The 25,113-nt window shown below is 44.0% G+C and overlaps 2 protein-coding genes across 4 annotated transcripts in view; one reads left to right on the top strand and one right to left on the bottom strand.

Moving 5' to 3' along the window:
* Positions 1-6,809: 6,809 nt before the first annotated feature.
* On the top strand, positions 6,810-7,682 carry LOC121271042 (probable G-protein coupled receptor 139). The gene has a single exon (XM_041176740.1). The coding sequence runs from the start codon at positions 6,810-6,812 to the stop codon at positions 7,680-7,682; it is 873 nt and encodes a 290-aa protein (XP_041032674.1).
* A 7,399-nt stretch (positions 7,683-15,081) lies between these two features.
* The window catches only part of LOC121271086 (sialic acid-binding Ig-like lectin 8), a 19,402-nt gene continuing 9,370 nt past the window's right edge, over positions 15,082-25,113 (bottom strand). For all 3 annotated transcript variants that reach the window (XM_041176827.1, XM_041176825.1, XM_041176826.1), the window contains 4 exons: positions 21,726-22,013; positions 20,540-20,633; positions 18,309-18,396; positions 15,082-15,582 (listed from right to left, as the gene is read on the bottom strand). In XM_041176827.1, the coding sequence (XP_041032761.1) occupies positions 15,460-15,582; positions 18,309-18,396; positions 20,540-20,633; positions 21,726-22,013 (593 nt within the window). In that variant the 3' untranslated portion in view covers positions 15,082-15,459. The remainder of the gene's footprint in view (positions 15,583-18,308; positions 18,397-20,539; positions 20,634-21,725; positions 22,014-25,113) is intronic.

The raw sequence follows: 25,113 nt of genomic DNA, 5'->3' as shown, positions 1-25,113 counted from the left end.
CCTTCTCAAAGACTCTTTGTTTCTCACTGGAATAAATCTTTGCTGAGAGTTATTAAGTGTCTCCTTAAAACTCTGCTACTGCATCTCTACTTTCCTACATTTCAAATTAGTTTTCTAATTCACTTTAGATAGATCTGCTGCCATACCCTTATAATTAACTTTACCCTGGTTTAAAACACTAGTCTTAGACCCACAATTCTCTCCTTCAAACACAACGTGAAATTCTATTATGTTATGATTGCTGTCACCTAGGATCAGAAGATTATTGATTATCCCTGTCTCATTGCTCATTACCTGGTCTTGGACATCCTGATACCTGATAGGCTGTAGAATGTTCTGTTCCCATGTGTCTGCTGCCCTTGTCCTTCTAGATGGGTTTGGAAGGTATTGTCTAAAGAGCCTTAGTAAGTCCCTGGAGTGCCTACTATAGATGGTACGCACTGCTGCTACTGTGCGTCGGTGGTGGAGGGAGTGAATGTTTGTGGATGTGGTGCCAATCAAGTGGGGCTGCTTTGTCCTGGATGGTGCCGAGCTTCTTGAGTGTTGTGGGAGCTGCACTCATCCAGGCAAGTGGGGAATATTCCATCGCACTCCTGACTTGGGCCTTGTAGATGGTGGACAAGCTTTGGGGAGTCAGAATGTGGATTACCTGTTGCAGGTTCCTAGCCTCTGACCTGCTCTTGTAGCCACAGTATTTATATGACTGGTCCAGTTCAGTTTCTGGTCAATGGTAACCCCCAGGATGTTGATAGTGGGAGATTCAGTGATGATAATGCCATTGAATGTCAAGGGGGTGATGGTTGGATTCTCTCTTGTTGGAACAGTCACTGCTGACACTTATGTGCCCCGAATGTTACTTGCCACTTGTCAGTCCAGGTGCAAACCTACAGCTGTCGAGAAAAGAAGCTCAACAATTTTCATCTTCGATGTCTGCGGTGCAACCTTGACATCAGGGGACAGGATAAACTCACGAATGCAACGCTCCTCTCAAAGGCAGATCTCCCAGGGATGCTTGCACTTCTCAAAAGCAGAGGCAACTTTTCTGATTCAGGCCTCCACCCCCAGGATGGAAGAGGGATGCATCCCCATGAATAAACTGGAATAATGAGGAAAACAAGACCAAAAGGCGAGTAGAGCGACCAGGTCGTCGCTTCAATGATGATTGCAAGCTGAGCACCAAGACAGCTGGATTTTCACACTTTGGAATCGCTGGCCAACAACAGAGGGGAATGGCACCATTCCCTGTGGGCTAGTGTGTGCCACTTTGGTGCTTAGTGGCTACAAGTGACTTGGCAACTGGTGCCAATGCTTAATACAGCTCCCCCCAATAATACCTGATAAGCAGTTCAAATGCCCTATGTCAGACATCAGCACATCTGCACCCAGTGAAGTGACCCCATCACATTTAAATCTGCTACATGTCCACCATCTCATGTGGAGGGAATTTGGCCAACGGAATGAAATGGTTACCATAAAAGATCAGAGTTCATATTGGTATAATGCTCTGTGAGGGTATTGGCTAATGGAGAGGAAACAGAGCGTCGGGATAAATAGGTCACTTTGATCTCATCGATGAATTGGAAAGAGTGGGATGCCAGATAGTTCAGTGCTGGGACTTCAACTATTCACAACCTTTAACACCGACTTGAATGAAAGGACAGCGTGTATTGTAGCTACATTTGCTGGTCGTACAAAAATCATCAGGAAAGCAAGTTGTGAGGAGGATACAAAGAGTCTGCAGAGGTGAAGGGTGTGGGAAAAACTTTGGCATATGGAGTAGGACATGGGAATATGTTATGCAGTTCGGTAGGAAGAATAGGAAAACAAAATATTCTATAAATGAAGAGTGACTACAGAATGCTATGGTGCAGACAGAGTGTGCATGAATCACAAGGAAATAGTCTGCATGTAAAGCAAGTAATTTAAATGCAAATGGAATATTAACCTTTATTGCATGGGGCATAGAGCATCAAAGTAGGCAATTCTTGCTACAACTGTCCATGGTGCTAGTGATACTACCAGCTGCACGCAGTTTGGATCCCGTTATTTAAGGGAGGATATAATTCCATTGGAAGCAGTTCAGAGAAGGTTCACCCAGCTAATTCTGGGTCTGAAGTGGTTGTCTTCTGAGGAAAGGTTGAGCAGGTTGGTCCTGTATTCACTGGAGTTTAGAAGAATGAGAGGTAATCTCTTTGCAATGTAGAAAGTTCTGAGGGGACTTGATAGGATGGGGAATGTTTCACTGTGTGGGGGAATAGGAGAAACCAGTTCAGAATAATGTGTCTATCATTGACCAAAGATGTTAAGGACTGTTTTTCCCCCACAGGGTCGTTAACATTTGGAATTCTCTACCCCAGAGAGCAGTGGAGGCTGGGTTATTGAGCATATTCAAGGCTGATTGGAACAGATTTGTGTTATCTACAAGGGACTCATGGGTTGTGGGGGATAGGCAGGAAGTGGGGTTAAGGCCACCAACAGATCAGCCATGATCTTATTGAATGACAGAGCAAGGTTGAAGGGCCAAATGACCTACCACTGCTCTTATATGGCCTTAATCTCTTATCACTTTGCTGTGGGAAATTGCTGTGCGAATAGCATACCATTATTTCAAAATATCCCACCGGCTGGACAGTGCGTCCTGAAGTTATCTAATGTGCTTCAGAGATTAAAGCCACACCAACTAGAGTATAGCCTGTAAGTTAAAATGGGAGAAGCAATGACATATGGAATTCCTGAAATGTAGCCCTTTTCCAAAGAATACTCAGTAATCCTGTGCTATAACAATGTTTTTGTGTTTTTTAAACGGTCCATCCCTGATGTAAACTCTCCCCTTGGACCAGGATAGTTAAGGACCCTGCTCTAGTCTGTCTGCTGCACTGATTGCAGCTGGTCTCAGGTCCCCTGAGCTCCCTGTGTCAGTGGGAGCTTCTCCTGGGTATATATTAGGTGCTGCTTGGTACGCTCCACCTCTGTGTCTCAGTGTGCAGCTGTCTCCAGCTCCCACATATGTTACTGATTCTCTCCGAGGATGGGTGGCTTGGCATTATTACTGGTGCAGGAGGTGTTTTACCATTCACTGGCAGCTGTCGGTGTAGCCGATACATGAGTAGCAGATAGTCACCCAATGGGTGATTTCCCCTGTCACACTAGTCTGGGAATGTGTTTCAATATGATTTTTTTGTGGATGCGTGTGTGTGTGTGTGTGTGTGTGTGTGGCTGACTGTGTATTTAGGTGTGAGTGTGCATGTGAGTGTTAATTTGTGTGCCTGTGAAAGTAGCTGTGTGTGACAGTGGGTATGAATATTTGTGTTGGGTTTATACTGTGTGGCTACGTGTATCTGCATGACTAACTGGATTTGAGCATATGCTACTCAGTGAGTGTGTGTGTATGTGTAGGTCTGTAGGTGTTTTTGTGTTTTCTTTTATTAATTCATGGAATATGGACATCGCTAGCTAGACCAGCATTTATTGCCCATCCCTAATTGCCCCTTGAGAAGGTGGTGGTGAGCTGCCTTCTTGAACCGCTGCAGTCCATGTGGTGTAGGTACACCCACAGTGCTGTTAGGGAGGGAGTTCCAGGATTTTGATCCAGTGACAGTGAAGGAACGGCCGATATAATTCCAAGTCAGGATGGTGAGTGACTCGGGGGGACCTTCCAGGTGGTGGTGTTCCCATGTGTCTGCTGCCCTTGTCCTTCTAGATGGTAGCGGTCGTGGGTTTGGAAGGTGCTGTAGGTTTGTGTAGGTGTGTGTGTAGGTGTGTCTGTATGTGTGTGCGTGTGGGGGAGGGGCAGTGCTGATGGTGGTGGTGATGGGGGTTGGGGTGCTGGGAGCATTGCACAGTCTTTATGTTTGTGTGTCCAGACAAACATGGGGAATCACTAAAAGACAGAGACAAAAAGGAAGAATTATGCAGGAATATGACTGGGTTTTCCACATTAAAAACAATAAGGACTCGTGTGGTAATGACTAGAATTTGTGATCAAACCATAGAACCATAGAACACTACAGCACAGAAAACAGGCCATTCAGCCCTTCTAGTCTGTGCTGAAATATTATTCCGCGGGTCCCATTGACCTGCACCTAGTCCATAACCCTCCAGACCTCTCCCATCCATGTATCCCTCCAATTTATTCTTAAAACTTAAGAGTGAGCCCACATTTACCACGTCAGATGGCAGCTCATTCCACACTCTCACCGCTCTCTGAGTGAAGAAATTCCCCCAAACCTTTCCCCTTTCACCCTAAAGCCATGTCCTCTCGTGTTTATCTCTCCAAATCTAAGTAGAAAGAGCCTACTCGCATTTACTCTGTCTATACCCCTCATAATTTTGTAAACTTCTATCAAATCTCCCCTCATTCTTCTACGCTCCAAGGAATAAAGTCCTAACCTGTTTAATCTTTCCCTGGAACTCAACTCCTGAAAACCCGGCAACATCCTAGTAAATCTTCTCTGCTCTCTCTCAATCTTACAGATATCCTTCCTGTAGTTAGGCAACCAGAACTGCATACAATACTCCAAAATTGGCCTCACCAATGTCTTATACAACCTCACCATAACATCCCAACTCCTATACTCAATACTTTGATTTATGAAGGCCAGTATGCCAAAAGCTTTCTTTACAACCCTGTCTATCTGTGACGACACTTTCAGGGAATTATGTATCTGAACTCCCAGATCCCTTTGTTCCTCTGCACTCCTCAGTGCCCTACCATTTAATGTGTATGTCCTACCTTGGTTTGTCCTTCCAAAATGTAACACCTCACACTTTTCTGCATTAAATTCCATCTGGCATTTTCTGGCCCATTTTTCCAGTTGGTCCAGATCCCTCTGCAAACCTTGAAAGCCTTCCTCGCTGTCCACAACGCCTCCAATCTTAGTGTCATCAGCAAACTTGCTGATCCAATTTACCACATTATCATCCAAATCATTGATATAGACACCAAACAACAATGGTCCCAGCACAGATCCCTGAAGCACACCACTAGTCACAAACCTCCAGTCTGAGAAGCAAGCATCCACTACCACTCTCTGTCTTCTCCCACACAGCCAATTTCGAATCCAGTTTACAACCTCTCCATGGATACCAAGTGTCTGAACATTCTGAACTAACCTCCCATGTGGGACCTTGTCAAGGGCCTTACTAAAGTCCATGTAGACAACATCCACAGCCTTTCCTTCATCTACTTTCTTGGTAACCTCCTCGAAAAACTCTACAAGTTTCGTTAAACACAACCTACCATGCACAAAGCCATGCTGACTATCCTTAATCAGCCCTTGGCTGTCCAAATAATTGTATATCCGATCTCTCAGAACACCTTCCAATAATTTACCTACTACTGACGTCAGGCTCACTGGCCTGTAATTACCTGGTTTACTTTTGGAGCCTTTTTTAAACAACGGAACAACATGAGCTACCCTCCAATCCTCTGGCACCTCACCGTGGCTAAGGACATTTTAAATATTTCTGCCAGGGCCCCTGTAATTTCTACACTAGTCTCCCGCAAGGTCCAAGGGAATATCATGTCAGGCCCGGGGGATTTATCTACCCATATTCACTGTAAGGCAGCAAGCACCTCCTCCTCTTTAATTTCTATATGTTCCATGACACTACTGCTTGTTTCCCTTCCTTCCTTATACACTACAGTAGTTCAAGAAGGCAGATCACTACCACCTTCTCAAGGGGCAATTAGGGATGGGTAATAAATGCTGGCCCAGCCAGCAAAGCCCAGATCCCATGAATGAATAAAAATTAATCAGTGAAGTATACAGCCTGCAATGGGACATCATTGGCAGATGTTTGATAATTTAGTAATGTGTTAAAATGACAATGGGGGCTCTGACAAAGGAGACAGTTGAGCAATGTTAACTCATTCATTGATATAAGTCAATGGATAATTGAAAATCATTGGGTAATGGTGAACGTTGGGCAGTGGAAATTCACTAACGAAGATTAGAGTTGAGTAATGGGGGCTTAGTGAGTGATGAAATGAGTTGGACAATGCAAATTCATTGAGTTCGAAAAGGTAAATTCTGTGAATTATGGAATTTGAGATAAGAAAATGAGTCCATTTAGTGACTCGGAATGAATTTGACAATATAATTTCGGTAGGCATTCTGGTGAAAGGAGATCATTGAATGCAGAATGTGTTTGAAAACTGGATCTCAATGGATAATGGAAAGTTTTCAACGAAGAGAACACTCAATCTGCACCTCAAGGAGTTAGATGTTGGGAGATAAATGAGTGCCTGAGAGAGGGGCAAATTAGACTCTTTGATTCATCCACAGCGTTTAACATTAGGAGCTCACAAATTGTGAGATCTGATTCATGGAAGCACATTGAGTGAGAGTTAAGGATGGTGAACTCTTTCATAAGTTAAAAAATGGGATAGCGCTGAATACTTGGAAGAGATTTGGGCAATAGCAGCTCAATGAGTGATGGAGAGCATTGGAGAGCTGGAGTTCATTGCATGATATTGAGATTTGGAAGCTCACTGAGTGGTTCAAACGCTTAAACAATGAGAAACCATTGACTGATGGGGAGAGCTGTTGATGATGAGAGAATGAGAGGAGGTTTAGCCAACAGGAACTCATTAGTAACTGGGGAAGAATTGGGAAGAGGAACCCAGTGGGTGAGGGGTGAGATTGTTAATAGTGGCTCATTTCACCTTTACTTCTCTGAACCATCACCGTCTGGCTCCATTCAACTCCTCTCTTGCACTTTCTAATTCCAATATCATGTGCTGTAACACATGATTTGGGTGTAATTGGTAACCTTCACCTCTCTTTCTTGCTCTGACAGCAAACTTAATGACGATAGTGATCCTGTCTCGAGGGAGCTGTGGTCTCGCCAGATGTACTCGCCAGTATATGTTGTCCATGGCAGCGGCAGACTTGCTGGTGATCATCTTCTGTGTGATATTGAACTACCTGGGATCTCTCCACTTCCCCTTCTCTCTCCTCAACCATTACTATGTGTGCAGCGTGAACAGCATCATGAATGCTGCCTTGGTGGACAGCTCAGACTGGCTCACTGTCGCCTTCACCCTCCACCGCTTTATTGCCATTTGTTGCCAAAGGTTCAAAACAAGATACTGCACAGAGAGGACAGCAAGCTGGGTAATACTGACGGTGTGCGCAGTCAGCTACTTGAGAAACATCCCCCGCTACTTCACCTATGAACCTGACTACACCCGCGGTGCATTCCCATTCTGCCGGCTTCACAACCTGTGTACCAAAACCGCTTTGGCAATATATCTGTGGTCCGGCAAAATCATAACCCCTCTCATTCCCTACGTGTGCATCTTGCTGCTGAACACTCTGACCATCAGGCACATCCTAGTAGCCAGCCGGGTCCGCAAGGTATTCCGGGGTCAAGACAATGATGGGAAGCAAGTTGACCCAGAGATGGAGAACCGGTTGAAGTCCATTATCCTGCTCTTCGCCATTTCAGGCAACTTCATCGTGCTCTGGTTGACAAGGGTGGTGGAAATTGTCTTTCAAGAGATGTTGCTGAGTTTGAGCTCCATGCCCACAGTTACCCAGGTCGGGGACATGCTGAGGTATCTGAACTCCTGCACCAACACCTGCATTTACGCCCTCACCCAGGCTAAGTTCAGGGACGAGATGAAGCGAGTTGTGATACATCCCATTCACCTGCTACTGAAGATCATCAAAGTCTGAAAATGGAGGCAGATCTGCTGAACTCACCCTGACCATAGGATGCTGGGACTGGGGACAACGCAATGGTAACAAACCAAGCTTCAGCTAATCAGGTTGTGTCCTAGATATTGTGACTAACGTTAATAAAACAGAGCTGTGTGACAAAGGGAGCCGGTACATGAAAGGGGAAGGTCAGATTTAACAGGGAGGGCAGGACAGCAGGTTTAACTGGGAGTTTCAATGCTAATCACTTCTGGAGCAGCTTTGTTCCCCTTAACTCTTGTTAATGTCTTCTGGTCACCTTAGATTTACATCACCCAACCCTTCCATTCTTCGACAACTACAGGACCCGAGTATGGGGTGTGATGGGATACTCTGGAACGGCAGTGAAAGATCCCGACACCACCCAGGACAAAGTGTCCTAATGAAATGTACCCCATCCCCTCAGCAGCACGACAAGGCTGAAGTGTGTGCCATTTAGAATATGCATTGCAGCAGCTCATCAAGCCTTCTCCAACACCCCCTCTCAAAAACCACCACTTCTACCACCCAGCAAGTCAAAGGCAGCAGGGTCATGGAAACAACAGCACGTCCAAATTTCACACTAAGACGCACATAATCGGGGGCATATGCAGGCATTTCTTCATCGTCTGTGGATCAAAGTTCAGGGTCCTGGGTTCAAGTCCCACTCTAACATTTGAGCGGAGACATTAAGGCTGACCATTCAGAGCGGTGCTGAAGGAGACCTGCACTGCTGGATGTGCCACCTTTCAGGTGTGACAGTAAAGCGAGGCGTCATTGTCTCTCAGGTGGATGTGAAAGATGCCATGGCACTATGTGAGAGAGAGCAGGAGAGTTATACCTGGCCTACTAGTCAACGTTTGTCCCTGGCGTTACAAACATTGATTATCTAGTGACTTTTATGTTGCTGTATGTGGGATCTTGTTGTGCACATATTGGCTTGCTAATGTATCCTACATGAGCATTAATACATTAGCATCCTACATTACAACAGTGACTATACTTCAAAAGTACATCATTGGTTGTAAAGAGCTTTGAGACTCCAGTGGTTCAGAAAACCACAAATTAACTGCAAGCATTTTTCCATTTTTCTCCCAAAGTCCTGGAATTCGCCGCCCCCCCACCACCCCACCCCCCCCCACCCCCCTCACCGCACTGAGGCTTTAACATTTGGACCACCTGCTGTGTTACCATAGACATGCCTGCATTGTAAATCTATTTTAAAACCTTCTTCACCCGCTGAAGTCATTCAGCTCCTTTTACTGACTGCAGCTCTCCATGCTGGGTGCTGTCAGTTATAACATTGAAAAGCAGGGAATTTATGTTAAACCCCCATTCCAAAGTTGGTCAGGACACACTTAAAAAAACTGATTACAGTTCTGGTGCGCACCTTAGAGAAAAAAAAAAGTCATTTAGAGGCACTGGAGAGGCAGCACAGAGGATTAACAAATAAGGAATGAGAAATGTGTGAGTGTATTAATATATGTGGGGATAAGAACTCCAGGCCTTCGAAATAAGGTCATCACCGAGAGATCCAATAGGGAATTCTGAAGAAATATCTTTATCCAGGAGCGAGTGTGGAGCTCACCAGCACAGGGAGTGGCTGAAGTGAATATGAAGCGATAAATTTAAGGGGAAACAGGAAAGGCATATGAGGGAGAAGGGAATAGAGAGTTACAACCATGGGTTTAGATAAGGGAAGGTGAGAGGAGGATTACCAACATGAACTTGTTCCATTGTATATCCTTTTGCTGTCTCTTATATTCTACATAAACCTATGTAAAATTCTGCTGTCCTAACTTGCAGAAGCTCCCATTCACCTGGTATCCCTCTGTTCACTGACCTACATTGTCCAGCTACCTCCTGGTTTAACAATTCTCACCCTTGTTCCCCAATCTCTCCATGGCCCGGAACCACCCAGTCTTTGCAATTACCTCCAATCCTACAAATAACTGGGATATGAATGCACCTCTCAGCCTGGCCTCTTGATCATCACCGATTTTCATTACCGCACAGTTGGTGCTCCTATCATCAGCTGCCTGGGCCCTAAGATGTGGAATTCCAGCACCCCCCACCCCACCCCACCCCACCACCCCCCACCCCTGGTCTCCCACTGCTCCCCTGTCCCCGACCACCTTGCACCTCTCTGCCTCTCGCTCTACAAACATCTAAAACTTTGAGTAAGACTTGGGCCACTGACTGAACACCTCCTCATGTTTCTCAGCGTCATATTTTGCTTCACACAATTCCTGTGTTAGACTTCACCTCATTTATACATTTGTACAATTAATGAGGCTTAAGTTACCACATTGTACTGCACATAAGTTGTGATGTACAGTCTTTATTTGTTTGCATTATTGGGATAATTTGTGATTTTGGGATACGTTGCTGAAGAATTCTTAAAGTTGGCATCTCCTTCAGTGTCAGGTGCTGTGATGTAGCTTTAAAAATAAACTCTAGACATGACCAGGTGTGCCAGGGCCTCCTGTTCAGATACAAGTCAGAGTTCAGCCTTTAGAAGGAGTGCCAAGTCTGCAATGCTGGTATGGCCGAGCCAGTTGGTAAAGTGCAGTTAATTAAAAATCCCTGGGGGAAACTTGAAATAACTGTCATAACATATAATTTTGAATGTTATGTTTGAGATGCGACTCTAAATTCAGGAATCAGACCACCAGTTATTGAGGTTTTACATTAAAATAAATGAAACATTTTATTAATTTACACAGGCTAAATATATATACACATGGCTACAAATCACTACTATCATAACTTATAACAAATTCCCAAACTAATCTCCATTAAGGCAACAACAACCCATAGTCTTAACCAAACACCAAGCAAAGCATTTTCACCTGACGAATTCAAAATAAGCTTCCTTTCACTGTGGAGCCAGTTTGAGGCTTACAGCTGCCTTCTGATCTTACATTGCCTCTGCTCTGCACACCTGAAAACTACTGTAGTTATACCGACCAACACTGATTGAATTCAAATTCCCATTGCATCACCAGCCTCTTTGAACATTACCTTTTAACAATGAAACCCTTTCATCGGACCAATTTTATTTGCAATATAAGCAAACATAAGCTTGGTATCTGCTAGATAGACTCAAGTTTTCACCCCGCTTCTTGAATGCTCTATTCAAAAATTATAAATGCACACTATATCGCTGTTTTCATCTCAAACTAGTACATCAAAGCATCCAGACTAGCTGGTTTTAATCCAATTAAGACATACCAAAAAAATTAAGCCTCTATTTTAAAATAAAATTATTTTCCAACATATTATATATGTTAATAGCTTCATGGTACATGCTAATTGGCCAGGAAGATGTGTTTCCCTTCCAAAGGTGCTAATTTAGGTTAGATTGTCAAGGGGAGGCCAGGAGTGCATTCCCATTGGCCAAGAGTTGAAAACATTGTGTTAGAAGTTGCTGGTTGTGTTGAGACAAGTGCACATACTTGGGATAAATGTTGCAAGTGTTACCTGATAAAAGGACATAAAAAATAATGTTGCATCAATAAGGACTTCGCAATTGCTAAGGGACAGCTCCTGGCACAAGGCGCTTGCTGAAGGGCAGTTATCAGGAAAGAGTTAAGAGTAGGGAAGCTGCTCGGAAGCAAGAATTTGTGGGGAACATTGGGAGTCATTGGGCATTTGTCACAGGTTGAGGCCTTGCCATTAGAACTCGCTAGAGAGAGAGAGAGAGAGAAAGCAAGCAGCTGCGAATGTGTAGTTTCAGCATTTAAGGTGGACTGGGAAGTTACAGGTTGGAAAAAGGCTCTGCCAGAGCTGAGGCTGCAAAGCTACAAACAGATTTGCATGCATATTAGAGTTAAAGTTGACTAAGCTAAAATCTCAAAGGACATGTTGAGTCAAGAGACCAGGTTCAAGAAACAAAAAGAGAAGATCCCAGGTGTCCTGGGATCCTTGGTAAAAGTTTTGACTGACACTAGTTGAACGTTTATATTACACATGCCCAACTCTTCAAATGTTAAGTATCAATCTTTATTGTCCAATAAACCTTGCTAGTTCACATTCTAAATTAGGGATTGTCCCTTTCATCAACAGGGTTATTCCTCAACAAGAATTGTCTTACTCTGGGGTTTAGTATACAGCTCAAATCCCTACACCTTTGAAATGCATTGGGTAATGTTACATTGAAACTACTATATTAATATAAGTTGGTGTTACTGTAACAGCACCAGCATTTGAGACCAGACTCAGGCAGGTCTGATTTGAAGGAAATTAATATTAGCAGGAAGGGTATATTGGGGAAATTAATGGGAATGAAGATTTGCAAGTCCCCAGGACCTGATATTCTTCATTCCAGATTGTTGAAGATAATGAGTGCATTGGGTGATCAGCTTTCAACCATCTATCGATTCTGGAATGGCTCCTGCATATTGGAAGGTTCCAAATGTCACCCCACTATTTAAGAAGGGAGAGAGAGAGAGAGAGAAAATGGGGACTACAGACCTGTTAGCCTTACAACAGTAATAGGGAAAATGTTAGAATCTATTATAAAGATTGTCATGAGTGGACATCTGGTTATTCAAGATCACAGTCATCATCGATTTATGAATGAGAAATCATGCTTAACCAGCCTGTTGGAGAGTTTTGAGGATGTTACTAACAGAATTGGTAAAGGGGAGTCAGTGGAACTAGTACACTTGGAACAGCTTGGCTAGGGCGCAGCAAGTTCTGGAGCACAAGTCTTCAGTAGTATTGCTGGAATATTGTCAGGGTCCTTAGCCTTTGCAGTATCCAGTGCCTTCAGCCGTTTCTTGATATCACGTAGAGTGAATCGAATTGGTTGAAGACTGGCATCTGTGATGGTGGGGACCTCCAGAGGAGGCTGAGGTGGATCATCCACTCGGCACTTCTGGCTGAAGATTGTAGCAAATGCTTCAGCCTTATCTTTTGCACTGATGTGCTGGGCTCCTCCATCATTGAGGATGGGGATATTTGTGTATATCCACGAGTGAGTTGATTAATTGTCCACATCATTCACCTCAGCAGGACTGCAGAGCATCAATCTGATCTGTTTATTGTGGGATCGCTTTGCCCTGTCTATCACTTGCTGCTTATGCTGTTTGGTGCAAGTAGTCCAGTGTTATAGCATCACCAGGTAGACACCTCATTTTTAGGTATACCTGGTGCTGCTCCTGGCATGTCCTCCTGCACTCTTCATTGAACCAGGGCTGATCCCCTGGCTTGATGGTAATGGTAGAGTGGGGGACATGCTGGGCCATGAGGTTACAGATTGTGCTCGAGTACAATTCTGCTACTGCTGATGGCCCACAGCACCTCATGGATGCCCAGTCTTGAGTTGCTAGATCTGTTTGAAATCTATCCCATTTAGCAAGGTGGTAGTGCCACACAACACGATGGAGGGTATCCTCAATGTGAAGGTGGGACTTCATCTCCACAATGGATGTGCAGTGGTCACTCCTACCAATACTGTCATGGACAGATCCATCTGTGACAGGCAGGTTGGTGATCAAGTAAGCAATTCTTTCTTGTTGGTTCCTTCACCACCTGTCACAGGCACAGTCTAGCAGCTATATCCTTTAAGACTCGGCCAGCTCTGCCTGGAATTGTACTACCGAGCCACTTTTGGTGATGTACTCCACCCAGAGTACATTCTGCATCCTTGCCGCTTCCTCCAAGTGATGTTCAACATGGAGGAAGCACTGACTCATCAGCTGAGGGAGGGCGGGACATGGTCATCAGCAGGAGGTTTCCTTATCCATATTTGACCTGATGCCACGAGACTTCAAGGGGTCCGGATTTCCAGGGCAATTCTCTCTCGACTGCACACCACTGTCTCACTACCTTTGCTAGGGTCTGTCCTGCCAGTGGAACAGGGCATACGCAGGGATGGTGATGGTGGGTGTCTGGGACATTGTCTGTAACGTATGATCCCGTGAGGATGACTGTGTCAGGCTGTTGCTTGACTAGTCAGTGAGTCAGACTAGCCCCAACTGGTTAGTAAGGAGGACTTTGCCAGGTTGACAGGGCTGCAGTTTGCAGTTGTCCAGTGCCTAAAGGACATTAGTGAAACTGATGTCTTTTTTATGGCAATCGTTTCATCATTAGACTTTTCATTCCTAATATTTTCTGCCTTGATGGGATTCGAACCCTGGTCTTTAGGGTTTCTGGACCAGTGACAATGCCACTATGTCCCCTCCCCCTCCAGGCCCTGGGTCATTCCTGTGTTAACAGTCTGTGGTTAGTGGGGCATTGCAAGGATCAGTACGTGGGCCCTAGCTGTTCACAATCCATATCAATGATTTGGATATGGGGACTGAATGTAATATTTCCAAGTTTGCAGAAGATTCAAAAAGGTGGCGTTAATATCAGGAAGCAAAGGGAAGAGCAAGTCATTTGTATAGAATTGATAGCAAGGGAAGAAAAGGGAAAACTGTGTTGATAGTGGCAGTGGACAATGAATTCAGCAAGGTAAATAATGAGAGAATAGGCTCTGGGAACAGACACACAAATAGTCTCAACAACTGTGGAAGCCTTGGTGAAAACTGGATATTTCCCTTACAATCAGGGAAAAGGTAGGGTAACGGGATTTGTTGAGTTGTTTTTGAGGGTAGCTTGCATAGGGCAGGAGGGGCTGAATGGCTTCCTTCTGTGCTGGACACGCTTTTGGTGAACTGACAAAATCGCAATTTCAAATTTCAATTGAAAATGATGAAAACGTGATAGTGAAAGACGTGTGAGTTCGATTGGTGTATACTGCTCCGCTTTTTATAAAATAACTGCCTCTGGTCTGAGTAAGCTTTTAAATCTTGCCAGCGATGCCGTATGGAGAGAAGTTGAATTTTATTGGACTTCCTGTAATTGTTAAGTCGACATGTGTTGTAATGTAATTTATAAACTTAATGAAGAAAGCATACATTTTTTTTGGAAATAAAAGATAACTCCTTGTGCATGAACCTGCATCGTCTCAGTATTCCCACATGGATGGATATTTGGGCCAGTCAGGTGTAAGCATCAATGTACGAATTAAATCTTGATCCGATTTAAAAGATGACAAAATATAAACAGTGATCTGAGTGGGACAGAGCATTCCACAATTATGTTTAAAAACCACCATCTTCGGCACTTGTTTGACCGATCAGGCCCGGGTTGTGCTTTCTAACCAGCGGAAACAAACAGAAAAGTACGTGTGGTGCTGGAGCCACAGAGAATGGGCTGAAATATCCTGGGGAATGGGCATCAAATACAATTCGCCCAAAGAGATTCCCAATTATACGTATCTGGACTTCTCCCCAGTCCTCCCCTCTGCCCAGACTTATGGGCCCACGTCTTTACTCCACTTCCCTGCAGCTGCCCTTGTTCTGAGCACCTGAATAAATTCAGAGCAAGCAGCAATAAACAAAGTTACTTTTCTGCTGTTTTCTGGGGTTTATTTTATAGCCGTGTCCTCGGTTGTGAGTGTGCGCAGTGAGGGCCAATACATTTCAGCAGCTTAATGACAAGAGGAGATGTTTAAAATGATTTGCAAAGTAGATTCACAATACAGAGGAAAACATGATCACTAAAAGAATATTTTAAAAAGTTACTATCCTACTGTAACTAAACATGAGATTGTGGCTGTAAATGAAAACATTGCATCCACCTTCAGGAAAATCTCTATTCTCACAGTCTTTATTGCAAAGCGATGATGTTTGTCTAACTCCATAACATCAGCTGGGTTAAAGTCTGCTCACTTCCATCACCATCCAAGCTGAGGGTAGATCTCCTGCTCATTTGCAGTTCTGTTTTAATTGATGTTCACTCTCAGGCTGCATCTCCCATTCACATTGGCGAATTTGATGGCTGTGTACACAATCTCTTCATCCTGCATGGGGTTCATCAATTCCCCACCGTGACTGTGAACATTTCTCTGTGAAGGAAGAGCATCGTTGTTAGCTGTAGGGTTAGCGTGGGCCTGAATTGAGGACGGTGGTCAGTGTGCTGAGTGTACCAGAAACACTATTGGACCCCGGGTGAGCTTTCTCATGTCCCTGCTCCATCAGATGAGTGGCTGTGGGTTATAGAGGAAAGAAGAAGTAAAAACAAAAACAGAATTACCTGGAAAAACTCAGCAGGTCTGGCAGCATCGGCGGAGAAGAAAAGAGTTGACGTTTCGAGTCCTCATGACCCTTCGACAGAACTTGAGTTCGAGTCCAAGAAAGAGTTGAAATATAAGCTGGTTTAAGGTGTGTGGGGTGAAGGGGTGGGGGGGGGGGGTGGGGGTGGGGGGGGCGGAGAGCGAGAGAGAGAGAGAGAGAGACAAAAGAAATACTTAAAGAAGTAATTTTGTTATTATCAGTTGAGACAGAATGAGAATGCAGCAGAGTGGGACACATTTGAAAACTCTTCTTCAAATGGGTTTAATGATATCCTTCTGGTCAGTGTGGTTCTACGATTATTAAGAGACAAGGGCTGCTGTGTAATTAATAACCACAGTGATCACAAAATCAGAAAATGAGCTGAACAAAGGAAGAATGAATTAGATTTATATATCACAGGACATGCCAAAGATCTGTCAAGTCAATGAAGTTTATTTGGAGTCTGGTCATTGTTTTGCTGGGGGAAGGTGGCACCAGATTTGTGCACAGCCAGAAGCCACAGACGAGAATGTTTTTTCCTTTTTCTTAGTGATGTTGATTCAGGGATCAATATTGGCTCCAGCTCTGGTTTAATCTTATCCCATGGCTCCAGTAATATTGACTTACAAAAGATTGAAACAGCTGGAAATACTCAACCTGTCTGCAAGAGGTGACCATTTCACATGTTGGCTCGCTCACCTTTCCCATCTGAACGAGAAATAGTTTGAGATATAACAGGTTTTAAACAGGGGGGAGGTCCGGAGGGGATGGAGGAGCAAAAGGCCACCGGTGGCTGGGTCCAAATCCTGGAACTCCCTCCCTAACAGCACAGTGGGTGCACCTACACTGGAGCAGTTCTAGGGGGCAGCTCACCACCACCTTCATAGGGGCTATTGGTAATGGGTAATAAATGCTGGCCTAGCCAGCGAAGCCCACACTCCAGAAAAGAATAAATGATAAAAAAAATCTATCCTAGGTTTGAAGACAGTAGAGGTTACATTGTAATAAAGAGATAGCAGTGCAAGTGAATGGAAATGGGATCTGTCAGAAAAAAAATGACAGGGAAATGGTGTTTAAACAACTTGTTACTTCCTCAAAGAACTCCAATATGTGCTGTGGATAAAGGGGAACTGGTGGATGTGCTGTACTGAGATTCCCAGAAGGCAATGGATAAAGTGCCACATCAAAGGTCATAATGGAAAATGAAAGCTCATTTGGTGAGTCCTTGGAACCCTCTTCCTGAAAAGGTGTTGAAAGCAGAGATGCTGAACATTTTTAAGACAGAGATGGATAGATTCTTGGTAAGGTCGGGGGTGGGAGGTGGGGTCAATTCTGTCATAGGTAAAAGCAGGTGGGTGGGATGCAGATTTCAGGCTGATATCAGATCAGCCATGATCCTGTTAAATGGTGTTGAAGGCTCGAGGGGATGAATGGTCCACTCTTGCTGCTTGTTGGAATGTATGTGTAGAAGAGGTGAAAACGGCATCAGGAGAAACCTCCCCAAAAGCTGCAAAACGGAAGCAATAGTAAAGGCCTGAAATTCTCACTATATCAGGTGTTGGTAAGGATTCAGCTTTTAACGCTAACATCACTTCTAGACACATCTTTGTTCCTTTAAGATGTCCCATTATCGTCCATATTTACCCAGCACCATCATCCCTTCAGTCTTTTAGTCTCTCCTGTTTTACTCCCATCACATTTTGGATCCCCCCCTTTCTAATCTCTGATCTCAGCCCAATTCCACCCCCGACACCCACCGCCCCAAACACCACCCCCCCCTCTCCCCCCTCTCTACATTTCATAAAATACTGCTTCATCTCTCACTGAAGTGAGCTAAACAAACTGAAAGGTGAACTTTGTTTTGGAGCCGCAGCTGCTGCCTGATCTACTGAGGATTTCCAGCATTTTTTAACATTTCAGATTCCCAGTCAGTTTATGTGATTGCTCTTCCAGAAAGAGAGTGAGGGACCACAATCCTGAGAAACAGTTCCTAATTTCAATTCCCAGCTCACTACATGACTTAAATCAGCAAGTCCCCTTAGACAGCACCTTCCAAACCCACGACCACTACCATCTAGAAGGACAAAGGCAGCAGACACATGGGGAACACCACTGCCTGGAAGTTCCCCTCCAAGTCACTCACCATCCTGACTTGGAAATATATCGGCCATTCCTTCACTGTCGCTGGGTCAAAATCCTGGAACTTCCTCCCTAACAGCACTGTGGGTGTACCTACACCACATGGACTGCATGCAGTTCAAGAAGGCAGCTCACCCCCACCTTCTCAAGGGGCAATTAGTGATGGGCAATAAATTCTGGGCCCAGCCAGCGATGCCCACATCCTGTGAATGAATCTTAAAAGCTGCATTCACCATGTTCCACCATCAGGGACATGAGGAGGTGACTCCCTCCATAAAATCTCAGTTAAAAAGTTTCATTTATCTGTTGGGCTTTGCCTGATCTGGTTCACTTGCTGTTTGAAAACTAACCACTGCTGCCACAGTTCGACACCATTTACCTCAGGGTTTACTGTGTCCTGGAGAGTCCTGCAAATCATCCGATCTTCCAGCCTTTCAGACAGACCAGCAGCTTCTTCCCGTTTCATCCTGAAGAGTGACAGGTACAATTTAAAAAGCAATTTCTCAGGATGATCCAGAATGCTTTCCTAATGTGAATTGTGTGGGTGTGATCAAGGACATCAGCAGCTGGTGTTTGCTTATGTTTCCCGCTTGGGACAGGGCTTTACACCAGAGGCAACATTTAACAACACCCACCTGCCCGTCTTTCAGATTGGAACTCATCACTTCCACCGTGGTGACACAATGGAACTCATCACTTCCACCGTGGTGACACAATGGAACTCATCACTTCCATCGTGGTGACACAATGGAACTCATCACTTGCACCGTGATCACAGAATGGAACTCATCACTTGCACCATGATCACAGAATGGAACTTATCATTTGCACCGTGATCACAGAATGGAACTTATCACTTGCACCGTGATCACAGAATGGAACTCATCACTTGCACCGTGATCACAGAATGGAACTCATCACTTGCACAGTGATCACAGAATGGAACTCATCACTTGCACCGTGATCACAGAATGGAACTCATCACTTGCACCATGATCACAGAATGGAACTCATCACTTGCACCGTGATCACAGAATGGAACTCATCACTTGCACCGTGATCACAGAATGGAACTCATCACTTGCACCATGATCACAGAATGGAACTCATCACTTGCACCATGATCACAGAATGGCCTCTGCACAGAAAGAGGCCATTCGGCCCTACTTCCCCTCTGCTCCTTAATATCCCGGTGCTGCTCGCTCCGAGTTAACTGATATTGTGATTAGTAACAGTTTCAAACCACATATAACACCTCGTTAAGTAGCAGTAAGAAGAATAGACATTTGAAAATAGAACCCCCTCTATTGCTCTATAGATGTCTTCAATCCATTGAAGTTTAAAACGGGAATAAAGCAAGAATCCTCGTTAACTGTCTGCGGGGTTATTTATAATCGCTGAAAGAAACACCATTTAACAGGGAATTAGGCACTTTACCGATATCACGCTGCAAGAGGGGATTAATAACTGGCACCAAATGTTACTCAGAATAAGAAGCTGTGGCGGAAGAATTAATCCAGGCTGGTCTTTTGGTTCAAACTGGTCTGTTTTCAAGTGTTACTGACTCCCAAGTAGTTTCCACACACAGCGTTCCAGATGTATCTTTTCATTCTGGTTGGATGGGTTAGTCAATGCCAATCGCCTGTCTAACTAGCAATTGTCTTTAACAAGGTGGTTGCCATGCAGGGTGGTTATTTGCACATTGTCACCATATACACAAGCGTTCCCCCCTCATGGTCTTCAATGTGCTGCTGAGTTACCGCTGTTGAGGGTGAGCACCGAGTGAACCGAGATTCAATTTCACTGATTTCAACTGTAAACTTGGTGTTTGTGATGAAGGAAGGAAGGTAGGTAGGTAGGAAGGAAGTGGGGGGGCGGGGGTGGAAATTGATGTTGCAGCTCACCTTTCACCCAACAGCTTGTGGTTTAAATGCTTTGGGGGCCAACTCCTCTTACAGGATGTTTGTCCGTCTGCTCATTCCAAATCAGACCCAGTCAGGTCAAGACTGTCCATAACGAGGTAACACCCACAACACTGAAACAAACCCTTTGAAAAAAAATCTTTCTCCTCCTTTAGTCCATCGACTTCAAGACTGTTTTAAAAAACGGTGTCACATCACGTTGACTATTTCAGTCAATGGTTGAGGATTTGAATTAACATTGTAGTGCAGCGTTACTGAGAAATCTCCACGTGATAAGGTGACTTCAGCTGAACACAGAATCAGATTGTACTATACACATTATTTAAGCAGCGAAAGCCCTTTACCCAGATTACAGGACAGAAGATAATACTCTACAAGGCATCTGATATGCGGGGTGATGAGAGACTCAAGGATGTGCCGCTTGGAGAGATAATATCCATCCAGAATATTGTAACAGGAAGAATGTGCGGACAGACAACTCAAGTGCGCACCGATGTTCCAGGAAAAATGATGCTAGTGGATGAACCACATTGGTCGGGGAGCTATTATCCCTCCTGCATTCTGCCCCAGCTCATTCAGGTGTTCGGCTCTTCCCCTGCGTAACTGACTAAAGGAGTTTTTGACACACACACAGACTTCAGGGTGGATGTTTACAATTCCATTCTAGGTAATGAAGCATCACACTTACCCTCGTATCTTCACAGCGACCAGGACTGCAATTAAAACAACAAGCCCAGAGGCTCCACCCCCAATAATGAAGAGAATTGTCCGGGAATGTATTCCTAGAAATATCCAGGAAAGAAATTAAAACCATACTGTAAATTAGAACATTGGAATGAATCATCAATCTTGGATTTCTAATTGTGAAGATACAAGCTGACTTTCTGATGAAGCCACTAGTCTAAAGACAAATTAAGGACTCTTGTTGACCCATTTTGTTGATCTTTGAAAAAAATACTGTGCCCCTGCGTGTCCCGAGGGTTAATGAGATATAAAGGGTTAAAAGATTCCCGTCAAAATGACTGAGAAATAATCTTTGTTTCCCCACACCCAGTTGTTCGGGTCTGGAAATTACTGCCTGGATGTGTGGTGGAGGGAGGTTCAATCGAGGCATTCAAGAGGGCATTAGGTGATTATTTGAGTTGAAACAATGTGCTGGGATTCGGAGAATAGGCAGGACAATGGTTCCGGGTCATAATGCTCATTCGGAGAGCAGGTGCTGACACGGTGGGCCGAATGGCCTCCATTTGTGCCGTTAAAATTCTGTGACTGTGACATTATGGTGCACAAAGCACATCTGAGATAGTCAGGGGTTACAATAATATCCACAGGACATTGCAGTCTGTGATAACATACAACAATGGGATTAATCCGATCAGAATACATGCCAGCCCCAATCACTCGGCCCAGCCTTACAGGTCTATGAATTATACAAGTGACACCACTGATGTTAGATTTTTAAATACTGTATTTACATATTCCGAGTCAGTCGCACAATGTTAGAAATAAACATTTCTCGAGCGTTGGATTGCAGTTGGTGAATTGGAACCAGGTTTTTGAAAGGGTTCTTGAAGTCGGAGTGAATATTTTAACTTGCAAGATCACAGTTGTTCAGATAATTTGTGTTCTGTTGACAACCATAAACGTAGCAAGTTTCTGAGGAATAGAATGTAAAATGGATAATGCCCACCTCACCGTTCAACTGGAATGTGTCTAAAGCTGCAGAGACCTTACACTGTGTGACAGCAGATTGCGTCTTGAGCTGTTGATTGGGGCTGCTATTTACTCACGCTAATGTTCCCCCAGTTAGCGAATGGCCGGTGATGGTCCGCCTCACTGATAGTGTTGCAATGGGAAAGAGATTAAACATGTACCGTCAGAGTGCAGTTGGTAGGTGCTGACACTATCACCGTGCCCATTCGCTGCAGCACACGAGATGACCATTCCAGTTGTAATTGAGTGTCCCAGCCGCAGGGAGCTCTGTACGTGGTATCTATTCACCGGCCAGGCGATGACTTCTCCATCTGACCTGTTCCCAGTGATGATTCTCCCATTGATGGCCCATGTCATGTTGGCTGTTGGATTGGCTTCCGAGCTGCAGGTACAATCTGTCCCATTCCCAGATCTGGTGCAGGTCGGCCCTGTGAGTATTGTGGGCCTGTCTACAAAGCACAACGCATTATGTGGAGTTATTCCCAACGTTGGGGGTGTTGAAATACAAATTCAATTGGTTGTCACAGGAACTATAACAGCTCAGTCACATTTATTGTAACATGACACAGCCTATGTTGTTCCTGTTGATGGCCCATTACATATTCACTGATAACATGTACATGTCTGTAACAAAGCCATATTAAACTCAAAGTTGCTTAGTCCAAACAGTTTCCAATGTCTTTTTTCTGGGAATTGTCCCTGTGGGATTATGATAGATTTATGGTGTTGTCAGATGGGAATTAAGGTCAAACTCCAGTGTGAATGAAGACATTGAAATTCTGCCTTGGGGAGGCATGGTTACGAGGGAGTCAGTGGCTGAGATTAATGGTAATCATGCTGAAGGGTCTATCTGAGAAATTTGTGAGTTTATTTTTATTCCTTCATGGGATGTGAGCTTCACTGTCTAGACCAGCATTTATTGCCCATCCCTAATTTTGCCTTGAGAAGGTGGTGGTGAACTGCATTCTTTAATCACTGCAGACCATGTGGTGTAGGCATACCCACAGTGCTGTTAGGGAGGGACTCCAAGCATTTTGAACCAGTGACAGTGAAGAAACGGCCGATATATTCCCAAGTCAGGATGGTGAGTGACTTGGAGGGGAACTTCCAGGTAGTGATGTTCCCATCTATCAGCTGCCCTTGTCCTTCTAGATGGTAATTGTTGTGGCTTTGGAAGGTGCTGTCTAAAGAGCCTTTGCAAATTCCTGCAGCGCATCTTGTAGATGTTACACACACTGCTGCCACTGTGCATCGGTGGTGTTTGCAGTGAATGTTGAAGGCAGTGGGCGTGGTGACAATCAAGCACCTGGGGTGCCAGATCTATCTGTATTGTGCCGGATATTTAAAATATAATTCCTACTCCATAATGAATACAATTTCCCTGTGAATATATGTTCAACTTACATTAATTTTGCCTTGATTGATAAAGCAAAATGTTTAACAATTGAAATGATGTCCATGCCTTTTATTTCCCATTGGGTCGGTTTTTTTTAGATTATTGGTCCCAGGAAATCTCACCAGGAGACTTTAAGATTCACCACCACCTTGAGAAATAATTTTATCGAATGTATGGAGCAGATGGTCAGTGAGGGATCTGCTCATGTGTTTTTCACCCATCTTAAACAACCCGATGGGTTCCAGCATCTCATGCGCTATAATAATGATGAGCAACTCGCCATCCGCCTGTACAGAAAGTCAGGCTGGATATTCCACTTCATCTGACGCATGCAATGATGTTAAATGTGAGTGTCCCATCAGCATGACTTCCCTATTACTGGAATCATTATATTAGAGGAGAGGAACTAAAACAAAAATTGCTAAAAATACTCAGCAGCTCTGACAGCATCTGTGGAGAGAAAGACAGAGTTAACGAAGAGTTGACTCTTCTTCAGAACTAAAGTATAAATGTGGTGAAATATATATTGTTTAAGGTGGGTGTGGGACAGGTGAAGCTGGGTAGAAGGCCAGTGATAGGTGGAGGCAAAGGAGAGATTGCAAACATGTCATACACTGAAGGTCGAAGGGTTTTTGATGGTGGGGGTGATTCTGACTAAAGGAGGTGCTAATGGTGGGATTAAGTTTATACAGCAGGACGAGCAATGACAAATGGTCCTCGTGGGGGTGGGGTGGGCGGAGGGGAGGGTGTGGGAGAAAAGATTGAAATGGGCTAAATTGTGGGGATAAAACAATGAATGGAAATAAATTTAAAAAATAATAGAATAGGTGTGGGAAAAACATATATCTAAAAATGAAAAGATAAATATTGAAAAATTGGGATTGGAAAGGGGGTGGGGATGGAGGAGAGAGTTCATGATCTGAAGTTGTTGAACTCAATATTCAGTCCAGAAGGCTGTAAAGTGCCTAATCGGAAGATGAGGTGCTGTTCCTCCAGTTTGTGTTGAGCTACACTTTCAGTTCAAGCACTGGCCTTCTATCCAGCTTCACCTCTCCCACCCCCTTAAACAGTGGATATTTCATCACATTTCTATTTCTCTTTAGTTCTGATGAAGAGACATACGGACACGAAACATTAACTCTTCCTTTCTCTGCACAGATGCTGTCAGACCTGATGAGTTGTTCCAGCAATTTGTGTTTTTATTTCAGGTTTCCAGCATCCACAGTATTTTGCTTTTATATTAGGGGAGAGGTTGTGTTTGGAATACAAACTGTTAATATTTAATCAGGGCAATTTGAAGCTATATAAAAACGGATTGTTCTGATAATGTACACGCACCATTCCCAGTACAAAAGGCTGCCCTGTAATTGATCTCCCTCTCTTTGGCAGCTTGGGCACTTTAACAATGAGAGTTCATTCAGCCCAATTCTTTGGCCTAACCGGAGCTGTGATCTGATACTGAAGCAGGGAGCAGGTTCCAAACCATAATCCTCATGCTGGCTTTAGGGTCCAAATCTTCCTAACACAGTTAGCCTGAGGATCACACATGAATCATTTATTATACCTGCGTTATGACCGATACAGTTGATAAAGTGGAGTTATTTAAAAAACCAAGAGGAAAACTTCAAACAACTGTCATAACCCATAATTTCAAGTGTTATGTTGGAGATGTGACTCTAAATTCATGAATCAGACCACCAGTTCTTGAGATTTTACACTTAACTAAATTAAACATTTTACTGATTGACACAGGTTAAAAAAAAATATATATACATAGCTTCAAATGACTACTATCATAACTTATAACAAATTGCCAAACTAATCTCCATTAAGGCAACAACAACCCATAGTCTTAACCAAACACCAGGCAAAGCATTTCCACCTTACAAATTCAAAATTAGATTTCTTTTCACTTTAGTTCCTGTGGAGCCAGTTGGAGGTTTACAGCTGCCTTTTGATCTCACCTTGTCTCTGCTGCACATCCAAACTGCTAAAGTTATACCTACCACCACTAATTGAATGCAAATTCTCATTGTCTTACCAGCTCATTTGAACTCCGCCTTTTAATAACAAAACCCCTTTCAGAATACCAATTTTATGAGTAATATAAACATATTGCTTGGTAGCTGCTAGATAGGTGTCCATTTTCACCC

Source organism: Carcharodon carcharias, chromosome 29 (genome assembly GCF_017639515.1).
Source record: "Carcharodon carcharias isolate sCarCar2 chromosome 29, sCarCar2.pri, whole genome shotgun sequence".
Classification (NCBI taxonomy): domain Eukaryota; kingdom Metazoa; phylum Chordata; class Chondrichthyes; order Lamniformes; family Lamnidae; genus Carcharodon; species Carcharodon carcharias.
The sequence above is the reverse complement of the archived record's forward strand: the minus strand, read 5'-3'. Positions and strand labels throughout refer to the sequence as shown.